The 15,014-nt window shown below is 40.9% G+C and overlaps 1 protein-coding gene across 4 annotated transcripts in view; it reads right to left on the bottom strand.

Annotated features, from left to right (window-relative positions):
* Esr1 (estrogen receptor 1) overlaps positions 1 to 15,014 on the bottom strand; it is a 367,895-nt gene that overhangs the window by 55,705 nt on the left and 297,176 nt on the right. For all 4 annotated transcript variants that reach the window (XM_048419867.3, XM_048419877.3, XM_048419859.3 and 1 more), the window contains one exon: positions 10,432 to 10,570. In XM_048419867.3, the coding sequence (XP_048275824.1) occupies positions 10,432 to 10,570 (139 nt within the window). The remainder of the gene's footprint in view (positions 1 to 10,431; positions 10,571 to 15,014) is intronic.

Genomic DNA, 15,014 nt, shown 5'->3' with positions numbered 1-15,014 from the left:
TTATAGTTCAGAGAACGTAGGAGTAATGCAGGTTCCTGGCATGGCGGTGGACAGATGGAAAGGGGATGTCCTTCGGAAGCCTGGAGGTTGCTCTCCCTTCCTACATTTCCCTGTGACATTTGATTGCACAAAAGAATTTTGGTAATAAAAAGTTTTAAAGAGAATAATAAAAATAAACACCACTTTCCGCAGCAGCCTGCTTCTCTTTTTCATTTTCTTCAGGGAAATTACAAAAGAGATTCACTCTATTGGTATTTCTTGGTGGTTAAAACCTTTTGTACATTGTGTACGGCATAATTCTCAACCTTGGGATAATTTTTTTTCTATAAAATTTTAGCTTGGGCTTTGACGTTCTTCATCTAGTATTACATTTTCACATTGTGGGGGGTGGATTTATTTTTTCTGTGGAGAGACAATTGCCTAAGAGAGAGTGTGGTGCTTCTTCCTTCCCCTGAGCATTCAGCGTTCCCTGTGATGCAGCCCAGCTCCGGAGCTCTCTCCTCTACTTCATTGGTCACTTTGTGTATTTCTATATCAAAACACACTGTCTGAATGACGGTTTGCTTTGTAAGTAACAACAACAACAAAAAGCTTTGTTACTTTTCTATGTTCTTAACACACCGCCAGACCTTTTGGGTACATCTAGTGGTCCTTGACCTTCCCATGAGAACTTAAAATGAACATAGGATTAGGACTGTAAGTGAACACATTCACAGGTCAATTTAGGATGAATTACCACATTTTCAATAATGACTATTCCTCATTGTAGACATGACTTTCTTTTCAAAACTTCATGAACTGTCCTCCAAGAAAGGTTTACATTTTCTTACAATGTCCCTAAGAAATTCATTCCCAAATATACTATAGATTTTTGCAACTGCTAAGAACAGATAATTTGGATGATTTTTTAAGCTGGCCGAAATAGATCTGATTCTGACACATTGGTAACTTAGAATACTGTCTAAATATTTTTATAAGGGCAAATATCAGAAAAAATAAGTAAGTCCTTATCTAAGAATGTTTTGAACAGAATTATGTTCAAAGATTGTATGTCTAATCTTTCATGACTTTTTAAAATGGAATTTTGGAATTTATGGGGCACAGTTGCTGGAAAATGGAAGATAATCTCATAGGCGTTCTCTCTTTTTGACTAAAAAGCTGTAAAAACAAAACAATGTAGCCCAATGATGTAGTGTCTTATTCTGCGTGATCAGAAACCACTACTGTTCATAATAAGAAATAAACACCTCTTAAAGAAATAATTGACGACTTATAAGTTTTAAAATGAAAATAAAAAAATAAATTCAATAATTCAAACAATAAATTAAAATTCAATATTTTAAAATAAAAGATCAAATCTCAATTCTTTTCATACTGTCCAGCATCCCCCCAAAAAGAAAAACTTACAAATATTCTGCCATGCATGTGTAACATTGATAGCAAAGATTTGATAAAGAATACACAAAGAAAACTTCACATGAAGCTTTCCTGTGAATTTTGGTACAGCATAACAATAACCTCATCCTAATAATTTTTTTCTTGGGCTGCAAACACTTTATAGAATGAGATACCATCCAGGCCCTTCTTGCGGTATTTTTATAAGCTACTCAAAATGACATCCAACAAAGCTATGAATACTTTAATTATTTTTAGATTTACTTCTTTTATTTTATACATGTGACCATTTTGCCCAATGTATTTCTTTGCATCATGTGCTTGCCTGCCTGGTACCTGCACAATTCAGAAAAGGCCTTTGGATCCCAGGAAACTGAAGTTGCGAATGGTTGTGAGCTATCATGTAGGCACTGGGAAAGGAACCTCAAAAGAGTGAACATCGAGTGATCTTGCCTTAAGAGTTGTATGTGTATATATATATATATATATATATATATATATATATATATGCACATATATGTTCATGTGTGTGTACATGTATATTAGAGTATACTTCTAGGCAGGATGCATGTATAATGAGCATAGTCATAGGCAATACGTGAAAATATCAGGGAGGAATCAGTCCATTGAGCCGTTGAAGAAAGGGCTGCTTGTCACACAGACTCCATGGCCCTGAGTACGTGATAAAGAGATGATCAGCTTGGCAGAAGCACTCTGAGATTTGGGAATCCAATTATTTTGAACCATTCATTTGCACACTAGATTGATGTGGGATGTCCTTCTGTATATGTGTTGATTTTATTGGTTGACATATAAAGCTGTTTTGGCTAATGGCTTAGCAGAGCAAAACCAGGTGGGAAATCTGAACAGATATATATAGAGAGAGAGTAGGTGGAATCAGAGAGATGCCGTGTAGCTGCCAAAAGAAACAGATGCTGGAATCTTACTGGTAGGTCGCAGCCTCGTGGTGATATACAGATGAATAGAAATGGGCTAATGTAAGATGTAAGAGCTAGCTAGGAATGCGCCTAAGCTATTGGCCAAACAGTGTTTTAATTAATACAGTTTTTGTGTGATTATTTGGGTTTGGGTGGCCAGGAAATGAATGAGCAGTCTCTCCTTACACTGGAGAGTAAATGCCTGCGCCCATCTCTGTCTCCTTCTCTGTACCTTCCAGTATCCTCCAAACTCCTGTAGTTGTGTCTATTAGTTGCCTGTTGGTTTGATACAACAAAATGCCAAAAGCAACTTGGGTATTCGAGCTCAGAGTTTGGGGAGTCTGATAGCAGAAGTCAGAGGCAGGGTTTCTGTTGCCTCCTTAGTTAGGAAGCAACAAGATGGAAGACTTATATTGTGCTGGCTCTCCTTTAACCTAGTCCATCACCCCATCCTGGGCAATGTCACCATTCACATTTAGTACACATTTATGTACATCTCAATGAACATAATCCAGATAATCCATCTCTCACAGGCATGCCTAGAGACTGGTCTCTTTAGAGATTATAGGTGCTGTCAAGTTCAAAGTCAATACTAACCATCACACTATGCTTTTATGCTCAATAAATACCCATTGAGCCTAGTTAAATTGAATTCTAATTAGCATAGACTTTAATTTAGCCACCTTCCCTTACAGGTGTGCTTGGATAACACTCATGAAGAGAAATGACCTGCCCAGGGGATGTCTTGCTGGCAGAGAGTGTGCCTAGCATGCTGAGGGTCCTGGGCCAATCCCTAGTATTATGCAAGGGGGTAAAAGTGTTCCTTACTACGTCAACACAGAAAAATTACTGTAATAAATCATATGATGGTGAAGTTACTTGATTAGCCTTGTGTCAGTAGTTCTGATTTGAACAATATTAGCATATGTTAAAATTAGACTGGGAAAATGTTATTTCAACTTAGCAGATGTTTAATTGTTCAAAATACATGGCAACAAAAAACAAAGCAGTCCATAAAAACTCAAGGAAAGCCAAATTAACTTCCTACACAGGATTAAATCTTTGGTTGGGATTCTGCCTCTCCCGGGAACAATTATATATATTGAGTGGATCCTTACTGCTTAAGGGCTTAATTCCCTTAAGGACTTAAACACCTGTGGCTTAACACATCTGTAACACAGCGTTGCTTGATTGCTTTTGCTTTTAAGAGGAATTCTTGTTCTAAATTTTTTGTTTTTATTTTAACTGTTTCCAGTGGAGTCTTTGCTTGCAACTCCATGATTAATGGTCTAGATAATCAAGTAGAAATTTTCTGAACTATTGTTTTTATATATATATATATGTGTGTGTGTGTGTGTGTATATGTATATATATATACATATATATTAATGTGTGTATATATATGGTTAAAATGTTTATTAATATGTAGCCCTACATCATTCTAGAATCTCCTAAATGTATTTAGTTCAGCTGTCTTTAGTCCAATAGATAATTTGATTACATTTCTATCAGAGGTAAAGCACTGACGTAAGGCAGCCACAAAATGTGGGTGTGAGTGTTCAGAGGGCTTCCTCGTTTTTATCCAGTCCAGAACCCCAGCATAGGGAATGCCCCCAGTCACATTTTAGGGTCAGTCTTCTTACCTCAATGAACCTGAGATAATCCCCTACAGACATGCCCAGAGATTTATCTTTTTAGTGATTCTAAACTTAGATCAGTGTGCGTGTGTGTGTGTGTGTGTGTGTGTGTGTATACTATGATGTGTACATGTGTGCCTACTACGATGTGTGTGTGTATATGCTCATGTGTGCCCATGCATGTGTACATGCGTGTGTGTGTGTGTGTATGTGTGTGTGTGTGTGCATGTGTGTGTGTGTGTATAGATGCATGCTTGGGGGTGGTTAAAGGTCAATGATAAGTCTCTCCATCAATTGCTCTTTACGGTATAATTTTAAAATGGAGTCTCTGTCTGAACCTAGAGCTCACAGATTGGCTAGGCTAGCTAAACACTGAGTTTGTCTCCTGCCTCCATTTCCTCATGCCCAGTTTTTACATGGGTGCTAGGGATAGAACTCAAGTCCTCATGGTCACATGAGAAGCCTTTTATTGATGAAGCCATCTCCTCAGCCCTCATTTCTCTCTTCCTTTGGTGCCAGTTTCACACTTCATAGCTCTATGGTTCGTCCAGGCATGAGACAAAAGACTTTGGGTCACAATTACTTAATCCATCCTTTAAGTGATTAAAATCCCACAAACACAAGTGATCAACAGCCCCAGGGTGAGAACATAAACTAGAAACACGTGTTTGTACCTGTATTCTTAGGAACTCAACAAAACACAACATTAAAGATAAGCCAGGGTCCACTAAAGATGTTCAGTAAGTCTTACCTGCTTTCTCTTCCCTTTCCCATTCAGTTCCATAAAATGGAAGAAAAAAACTTAGGAGAGAATCGGTTTTCTAAACTTATCGCAACGTTAACAGATGGCGATCACTCAGCTGTTAATACGTACGAGTGTTGTGTAATGGTCAACTTGGGGCAAATGAGGCAGCATCAGGCGAAGCTGAGGGTACAGGGCCTTTGACAATACTTCCAGAGAGTGAGAGCACAGAGCAAAGCTTCCTGAGCTATCCCCCCACTCAAGGCTGCCTTTGCTGATAGGTGCCCCATTGTCTACACCCCTCCCACAAAAGCTGCTCTCCTGCTCCCCAGGGTCTGGTGGAGAGTCTCTTGGCCAGTAGCACTCACTTCTCGGGAGCAATTCTGAGCAGGCAACAGAAAGGGGGACCTTTCCCTTCATGCCCTAAAAACACATGTGGAAAGAGCCCATTCTTAATTCATTAATTGATTTTGGAACAATATATTTTTAATTATTTCCAGTAAAAAAAAATCTATGAAGAATTTAATGAAGTTTTTCATGGGAAAGGGGGTGAGAAGTCAATAAAACCATTGCTGGAAGCATCGCAAAGGGATTTTTTTTGCACATTTTTCATTTGAAAATATGAAATATGTTTCAAAATCTAAAATGAGAAAGCTTTTGTTTCTAGTAAATGAGGGTTTTTTTTCATATGAAATGAATTTATTATCAGAAAAGAGTCTACTCTTTCTTAGAAAAGGCAGACTGTTCTATCTAGTGGAGCAACCTGTTTTTCTCTTAAGGGAATGGAACTTATTTCTGCTCCATGCCCACAAGCAACAGAACTTTTTGTTGTTCAGTACTGTTTCCTGCAGGCAGAGCCTCCTGATGTGGGAGCAATGGAAAGAGCTAGATCAACAATTCTCTGGCCAGAGGCTTGGTAGAATTCTGCTCGTCGAATTAGTCCCCGCTTTTCAGATGTATGAATCATTTTTTTTCCCCTCCGAGAGTGAATGGGAATCAAGAGAGAGAGCTTTGGCTTCCGGAGAAATCCACAAATATTTCTCAGAATTTGTGAGCAGGGACGGCTCCAGAAAAACAGCCCCTTGGAAAATGGAAAGTCTTTGGAACAGGCAATTAGCATCGTATCCTCTCACGTTGAAGCTGCCTTCCAGAGACAGCAAGCTGGGCTCCTGCAAAAGTTAAGAGACCCCTCCAAGTGTAATGCATGAAGAACAAGTCTGCTACTGTGTTCGGCCTGTAATTTTCTATCACGAGTACACGCGTGGGACTAAATGAAGAGACTCATTCCTAGTAGACTCAGAAGGCATAGTTCGTGTTTTCTAGTGCCAAAGCACACCAATGGATTAGGTGCTAGAATGGAAAATGAGTTCTCTCCATTTCCTGATTACTTCTACAGGCATTGCTATTATCTTTAACTTTCCTCTTATAAAACACACATACACACACACAATCACACACACACACACACACACACACAACCTAGGGAAATAATAACCTTCCTTTCCTGGTTTTCACAAGAAGACTTGACAGCACAAATTATGTGGACCTCATGGAAGCAGGATCTGGGAAAGGACCAGGCATGGTGGGCAGATAGACAGAGTCTGGCAAGGACAAAACCGGCCGACAAGCTGGTGACTGACCACTAGGGAAACTCTAACCCAGCAGAATCAAGACCTCATGGGCTGTCATCAGGGAGTAAATAAGGTGATGATTATCCTGGAAATAGGAATCATGCCCTCTGTTCATGAACATAGCATAACAGCACATTGGGTTTTAGTCTCAAAAACAACAACTGCGGCTTGCCAGTACAAACACTTTGGTGACTCAAGGAGAGGGTAGGCACATTTTCTTCTCCTGATGATCATGTTAGATACAAATGCTTGAATTATCAGGGAAAACCTGAAACATGTGTGCAACCAAGAGTAGTTAACACTCCATCTCTTGTTGGCAGCCACGGCAACCCATGGGTTACAGGAATATATAGGATTTGAGGCTGTCTCCTTTCTCGATTTCAGTTGAAAATGTGCTTAGGAGCTGGCTCGCCTGTCAGAGGTAGCATTCCAGAGCCGAACACACAAACACAATGAAGATGCTAATACTCAGTTCTTATATCACAGCTCTCAACCAACTACTGTGTTTTGAAACTTTGAGGGATCTATATTTTGTTATTAAGTGTTTACTATGGATAGTATGCTATGATGGGACAGACAAGGTAACTGATCCTAACCAGAGAGTCATCTCTCATAGAGGTTGGAAGCCTGTGGATGGAACTTTATAAGCACATTGTTGGCCAACCCTCAGAGCATCTTCCAGGGTATACAGCTTCTAAGGGGTTGCTACTCACAAAACTCTTCCCTATGGTGCATCTATCAGTCACCAAAAGCCATCATCTGCAAACACTCTGAAGGCAATGAAATCATGCCGAAATTGGATGAGATTGGACAGGAAGTCAAAGATTAGAGGATATATATATATATATATATATATATATATATATTTATATCTATACCACATTTTACCTTTTATTACATATTTAAATATACTTCTCTGCTTAAGCACTTTAATCATTACTAACACCTGTCTAGGATAGAAAATGAGTTTGCCTTTTTCTAACGATGTTCACAAGTGCACCTAAAGGAGAGCTTTTTAGTTTGTTTGTCTAGAGACAGTAACGTACTGTATAGAACAGGCTGGCCTCAAACTGTATATTCTCCTGCCTCATCCTCCACAGGGCTACAATTACAGGAATGCACTCTCAAACCCACACTTTCTAAGTATTTGCGACTGTACTAAGATCTCAAGTAATGGGTAGGTTCTGGGAAAAACAAGATCCATTGTTTATCCCCTTTGGAATTTAGAAGCTGCTGAAGAAGTAATATAATCACAGGCTAAATGGAACTATAAATTTAAAAAGATTAAGACTCCTCCAGAGCAGATGGATGCTAATTTCTGCAGAGTTTACAAAAGAATAAACCAGTAGCTGGTGAGCAGGAATAAATGACAAGTGAGTGAGTTTGATGACAGTGACAGCCATGGGCGTGCTAAGGGGATGACCATGGCCAGGGCCCTTGAAAAAGATTTGTTAATATAACAGAAGACTTTGTGTGATAGGTGGGCGAGATCTGGTTTCCGGACCACAAAAAGTTTATGAGCTGGTAGATAAAATGTCACACAGTCATCTGGCAGGATGAGACTCTAGAGGAAGTAGAAAATGATCACTGAAAACCCAGCAAAAGAAAGCCTGTTTTCTGAATGAGGAAATAAATTTTAAGGAAAGTTCTACGGAAAACTGGTATCTGGGATGAGCCTTAAAGGGTGCATACATTTCTTTTTTTAATTGATTTTACTGAGTTTACACTTTTCCCTGCTCCCCTCCCTGTCTCTCCCCTCCCTTTCAACCCTCTCTCCATGGTCCCCATGCTCATACATTTTTAATAAGAAAATTTTTGCAGAGCAGTGAGAGAAATCTGTGAAGCTGTGAATTCCCAACCCTTGGTAGGCTGAGGCAGGAGGATCATGAGTTCACTAACAGCTTGTGGGACATGATGAGACCCCATCACGTAGACAAATCAAAGTACCAAAGTCAGTTTTTTTAAAGCCTGAATTTGATTTTTGTTCCCAAGTTGCAGGCCAATGTCAGCTGTCAGATACCTTGAGGTTGGACAAGGTCACTGTCCAACAGTTGGACAAGTGTCCCCAGCACTCTCTTTTCGATTCCCATTCGTCATCATCTTCTTCATTTCTATCATCTGACTAGGCTCGCAATATCTGTGTTCGTGAAGCTTATTAAAGACGTTCCTGAGTCTCACACACACAAGAAGCCTAAACTTGAGAGTCAACGGAGCCTTAGTCGAGAGGCGTCAAGATTCCAGTGGTACTTCGGGGCATCATCTCTAGTGGCACTGAGTATAGGAGGCTGAAGGAAAGGGAGTGGAAAAGGGAAGGGAGAGGCAGTTGGGGAAGCACACACACTGAGGGTGAGACCGCGAAGAGGACTTCAGCCGTGATCTGAAGAAAGATGGAAGGTCTGGGTTCAGAAACGAGTGAAAAACTTGACAGATGACTGGCAACTTGATAAGGTCAAAGACAGGAGCAATTATCTATCTATGTGGTGATGTCACCAAGATAGAAGAGAAAATGAAGAATCAGAATTAAGAAGAAAGAAGACACACCCGGTGTTGGGAACAAGTCTCCATGGTGTGTAGGATTCTCCAGTGAGATTGAGTTTTCAACAAAAATTTGACCTCCACTCCACCCCCGTCAGACAAAAAACATTCTAAAACTATCTGAACATACAGCATCTTGACATATGTGGGGTGGGCTGCTACCAGGGTCTAGGAGGTAGCTTCCATGGATGCTACCCAAATCCTACAGTGCATAAAAGAGGTTCCATCTCCAAGAGATAGGGGCCTTGGATGCTAACTACAAAGAAGCTGAGAAATCCTATCTAGAAGGATTTAAAACTCCAATGTTGAATTTTTTAAGTAGAAATAAATACAGTTGAAAACTTACAATTACACATACTTCTGTGAGATACGACAGGGGAATTAATCACAGCAGGAAACAGGGGAAGGAAAGAAATTAGCAAGGGAGAAAACCACAGGAAGCATCATCCCTCATGGGCACTCTGAGTTTTGGGGCACGAGGCAAAGTGAGAGATCTTTTATTTTCAAAATGCAGTATCTTATGATGAGTCTCGGCAAGTGCATCGGGAGCCTAAGAAGAGAGGTAAGGATAAGAAAGGCATTCATCAAGTCCATCAGTTCAGCTATGAACATCTGGAAGCCTAAACACTGAAGAGAGAGAGAGAGAGAGAGAGAGAGGACAAAACAAGAAAAAGGTAAAGAAATTAAGAAAGAGGAGAGACAGGAGGGCAGAGAAGGGAAAAGTGGGCAATGGCTCTCCTGTTACAAAGATGTAACCCTCTATGGTCTAACAGGTCGCAGTATAGATGTAGTTCTAGGGAACAAAGTGAAATCAACAATTTTCACAGTTCTCTCTCACTTAAGGTTTGTTTTAACTCCGTTCCGGGAGTCTTCACAGGGGTAGAGACCCCACTGCTTCCCTGGTAAAATGGGGATGAGAAGGTTCCTGCCTCTTCAGGGTGCTTTCATGATTACATAAGGTAACCGGGAAATAAATCACTTGGCATAGCAGCTGGTGCCAGGCAGGGACTCCAGTGGTGTTAGCTGCTTTAAATAACATCCAAATCTATTACTTGAAGAAATAATCAAAAGAGAAGAGCATCTGGGTCCACAGTCCAAGGCAAACCATTATAACATGCCTAACAAGGTAGCTGAAAACTAAACTTAATTCCTAGAACTGCAAGTGGCCTTCAGAACTCTCAGGCTGAATTTCCTCATTTTAACGATGGAAAAATTAGAGAAAGAAATGGAAAGGCCATTGTAAAGGAAAGGCATCCAAAATACTGTGTAAAATTTTTTGTCTTAGTGTAATAGAGGTAGAGTTGGAGACTTCCAGTTTGTAGTTACGTGTTGTGTTGGAGACGCTAAAGTCATTCCGAATCAATGGCAAGCAGACAGCTAGCCTAGCTTTCCATGAACTTGCCCACTGTGCATCCTTGAGAGCGCTGCACTCATAAAGTAAACATAACGATACGACTCTTTGAAGTTCCATGGAGTGTGGAATCGCACGGCTTTGGAAAGAAACTAAAGGTTGTAACAGATCTGTTTCTCCAGGCCACAGCCAGGACACTCACCTGTCCAGGAGCAAGTTTGGAGCAAACAGGAGCTTGCCTGGGTGTTCCATGGAGCGCCAGATGAGGCCGATCATCAGGATCTCCAGCCAGGCACACTCGAGGAGGTGGACCTGATCGTGGAGATTTAAGTCCCCAAAGCCTACAACAAAAGGAAAGCCCCGCTTAGTGCTCAGAGAATTAGGTTCGTCACTGGCAATATGAATGGGACTTGGGATTTGAACTAGCTGGTTGTTTCATGGTAAATAGAATAAGGGAAACCGGCAATGTGTGCCTTTCTTTCTAGTGGCTGAATAGGAGCTTAAAGCTTTTTGAACTGTAAAAGACGGGGTAGATGCCTGCACATCACGAGGAGGAGGAAGATGAGACAAATCAAGCTTTACTTTATAGGCAAAGCAAGTTTGTAAAATATAGCTCCGTTAATGAGTTTCCACTTGATTTTAAGGGATTTTTCTAACGTCTGAATGCCATATTTGCAAAAATACACAAGCTTATATAACCTGCTCAGCTGTCTATTAAAGTTGTACTTAGTAAATAAATTCTACCTAGGCATATCGAATAACTTGACATAGCTATTATGATTCATTTCTATTTAGTTAAAACTTAAGTGCTATAAACTTAAATTATTTAATTAAGGAGCAGTTGGGACACAGATAAGAGCACAGTCATCGGGAATTTCTTCATTTTATTACTGAACCATAATCCTTTGTTTCATAAAATGTAAAACAAAGACTAACAAAATAACACACGCAAATAAATCACTCAGGGAATGAATCAGACAACGAAAGGTAAAGCTGCGATTACTCCTTGGAGAACCCACTGATGTGTGCACTTGTTTTCCAGTGGTTGATTGGGAGATTAAAGTGTTTCCTAACCGCTGATGACGGCAGGTGCCTAAGCATCACGAAGAGGAGGAGGAAGGAGATGAGACAGATTCAGAAGAAACAGGTGGGAAGGACCCAATGGAGAGGAGGGGCCTGTGTCTAAGTCCCTCACTGTGGGTAGAGCCAATGCTAAGAGTTTCCTGCAGCCGGCTCTTTTCATCTTTACTCACAACAGCCTCAACAGCTAGGAACTGATGTTCCCAGAGTTGAGGTGTCGTTTTTTCATTCTCCTCTCATACAATCCATCCTGACCACTGCTCCCCCTCTCTCCACTCCTTTCAGTCCCCCAGGGGCCTCCCCATCTCCCCAGATCCATGATCCCTCTGCCTCCTTCCAGAAAAGAGCAAGCCTCTTGGGCTATCAACTGAATATGGTATGACAAAATGCAATAACCCCAGGCACGAGACCTCACATCAAGGCTGGATGAAGCGACCAAGTAGAAGGAGAAGGGTCCCAAGAGTAGGTAAATAGGCAAAGACACCCCACTCCCACTGTCAGAAATCCCACAAAAACTTAAAAAAGAAATCTTCAGTATTGGTGCTTTTGACCACCAGTGATACAACATTTTCTGAGCTTTGCTGCAGAAGTTTGGGTCAGGTGACCAAGTCCAACCACAGAGTGACAGGATTCTTAAGTAAGCAGTGTTCAGGGAGTTTACCACTTCCTAACTCAGTGTCCTGCTCTTTACAAGGGGCCACCTCTTCACACTCTTTTTCCTTTCCCCGCCTCGTCTTCAAGGGTTTGTTCTCACTGATCCAGGAGGACGGCTGTGGGAAGCCTGTCTCTGATGCTGTCTTTGTTTTCCATTGATATTGCTGTCCTCTGTTGGAATCTATTCTTCTTAACTGTGTAGATGTGGCTTTGTCAGCTTGACACAATCTTATCCATATCTTGGAAAAGGGGATTTTAATTGAGAAAACGCCCCCAACCAGATTGTCCTGCAGGCAAGTCTGTGCACCATTTTCTTGAATGATGATTGATGCGGGCAGACCCCGGTTCACTGTGAGTGGTGCCATCCCTGGGCTGGCTGGTGGTCCTGGATGCTCTAAGTAGTCAGGTTGAGCAAGCCCTGAGAAACAATAGTAAGCTACAGTCCTTCACGTCCTCTGCTTCAGTTCCTGCCTCCCAGTCCTGCTTGAGGTCCTGTCCTGACATCCTTCAGTGATGGACTGTCAACCCAGCACTACAAGATAAAATACAGCGTTTCTTCCAAAGATGCTTTCGACCATGGTGTTCACAGGAATGAAAACATTAACTAAGATATTAACTAAGAAGTGAACTGTCGGTCTATGACACACCTGAAAGATAATTTTCTTGGGCATCTTGGGAGTTGTCCAAATCTCAGCACTACACCACTAGCTTATGACTTCATATGCATCTAAAAAAGTGCCACATTTCACCTAATCCTGATTTATGTGGTGACAATTCTCATAAAGACTTCAGCCACACACAGACCTCAGGGCCATGTTCCCTCTCTTACTATCACATTATTCTCAAACATCAACATTAAGCAGCCAGGTAACATCTTCCTCTCCTTTCTATTTCTGTTCTTGGCACACAGAGTCAGTTCCTAGTAGCCTCTTACCCCCTTTCTGATTTAACACCTTCCTCCCCTTTCTATTCCTGATACTGGCACGCAGAGCCCATTCTTACTAGTCTCTTATCCCCTTTCCAGCTTCTTAATTAAGACTCCTCTGTGCCACATTGTTACAAGAATGGCCGTTCTTCTGTGGGTGTAGAGTGCTATTTCATCAGATAGATATACCTCATATATGCACACAGATATACTTACACTGGGCATTTGCATTGTTTCCGCCTTTTGGCTATTACTACTAAATCTGTCACAAGCAGGTTTTGAACAAGTCTTTGGATGGATGGGTGCTCTTGCTGCCCTTGAACAAATATCTAAGAGCACCATGGTCACAAGGAGCTGACAATGGTTTGCCAAAGGGCTGTGACACTTTACACACATCAGTGGTCTCTTAAGCCCAAGCTGCTCTCTTAAACACCACTCACTTTGCCTTTTTAAACTGATAATTATTTTCCGTATTTATTTATCTTTACATGCATACACATGCGCGCTGATATACGCATGAGAGTGCCACAGCACACGTATGGAAGTCAAAGGACAGTTTGTCAGTTCTTCGCTTCCACCATGTGGGTTCTGGAGATCTGACTCAAGTTGACAAGTTTGGCAGTAGGCATGTGTCCACAGAAATACTCCACTAGCGCGGTAATTTCGTTTTAAAGATGTCAGTGAACACAGAGGCATCACACTGACATTGTTTTTATCTGCATTTCCCTATTATAAAGTATCTTTCCAAATTTACCATCAGATCCTCTTGGTATGGGATATTCAGGTTAATTATACCTGCAGGTCTAAGTCCTGCTAGATTATGTATCTGCTGGAGACACAAACCATGTAATTTTTGTCACATAGTTTTAAAAATCCCTAATTCCTTACACCTTTCCATACCGCATTGAGTCATTCCAGAGTCCTTAACAGTGTAATCTTTATCAGGGTAGGTGTCTTTCCTTTGGCAAGAGCAGATTCCATTCATCTCAGGGCTGGCAGCTACCAAAAGAAGGACATGGGGATCTGATCTTAAGAAAAGTCTTAGTGACTGGGCTGCAGGGTTGGGTTTGAGGTCTGCCTGGAGGAAAGGCAGTGGGGGTCTCTGGCAGGTGCAGCTATCTAGAGAGTATTGGTCAATATGGACTGGCTTTGCTGGGGAGAAACAAGAGCATGTTACATTACCTGCTTCTCTTTCTTGTTCCCTTGTCCTACAAAGCAAGTCCAGACAGCATCATGAGGTGACATCCCTCAGAGAAGTTCTAATTCCTGAGATCATCACTTGAATTATTTGGATTAAGTTTTATAAAACTAACAGGGGCTTGTGTGTAAATGGAATTTACCCTCAGAATTATTAACATTCAAAATCAAGGTTTTCTTTCTCTTTCCTTCCTTCCTTCTTCCTTCTTTTCTCTTCTTTTTTCCTTTTTTCTTTCTTTCTTTCATTTGATTCTTATTTCTTGGGATATTTACTCTTTGGTGCATGTACAAAAAATGGTCAACAAGTGTTATTGTAAGCCACGATTAAACGTAGAATGGATTATTCAAAAGGCCACCCAGGTTGGGGCTAAAGATGCCCCCACACATGTTCAGAACTGCAGTGAGTCACGCAGCCAAACAACTTTGGAAAACCAAATGCCTTTAAATGGGATCATATTCTTCAGCTTTGACTTTAAAATGGTATTACTGCTTAGGCTTGGCAGTTACAGTGACTTTGGGGGAAGTCAAAGAAGTTCCCCATAGACATATGTACCATTTAAGTAGGGTGATCAGGAATATGTCTGTTAATAATACTTTGAGTCAGAGGCCAGCAGGATTGCTGGGTTTTTCTGTGAAATGTAGACATCTTTAATTCTATTTAATTATGGTTTCCAGCTGTGCACATAGCCTGCAGACAAGGATTATTATATCTGTTGCAAAATGCTATCTGCAAGTTCCTCAGACAGGGTTGGGAAGAACTTGCCAAAGAGACTGTCAATTCACCTCCTCAATGAAGATGAGTACGGTCAAGGGAAGTTATTCCATGGAGCCTCTCCTTCCTTTCAACATACTGGTCTCAATATTATTTTGTCTACACAGGACCTAAATACATTCCTGATGTGAGACAAATATTCAGAAGTATTTTTAGC

Source organism: Myodes glareolus, chromosome 1, assembly GCF_982192425.1.
Source record: "Myodes glareolus chromosome 1, mMyoGla1.1, whole genome shotgun sequence".
Lineage (NCBI taxonomy): Eukaryota > Metazoa > Chordata > Mammalia > Rodentia > Cricetidae > Myodes > Myodes glareolus.
Note: the sequence above shows the minus strand (reverse complement) of the source record. Positions and strands in the feature narration are given on the sequence as shown.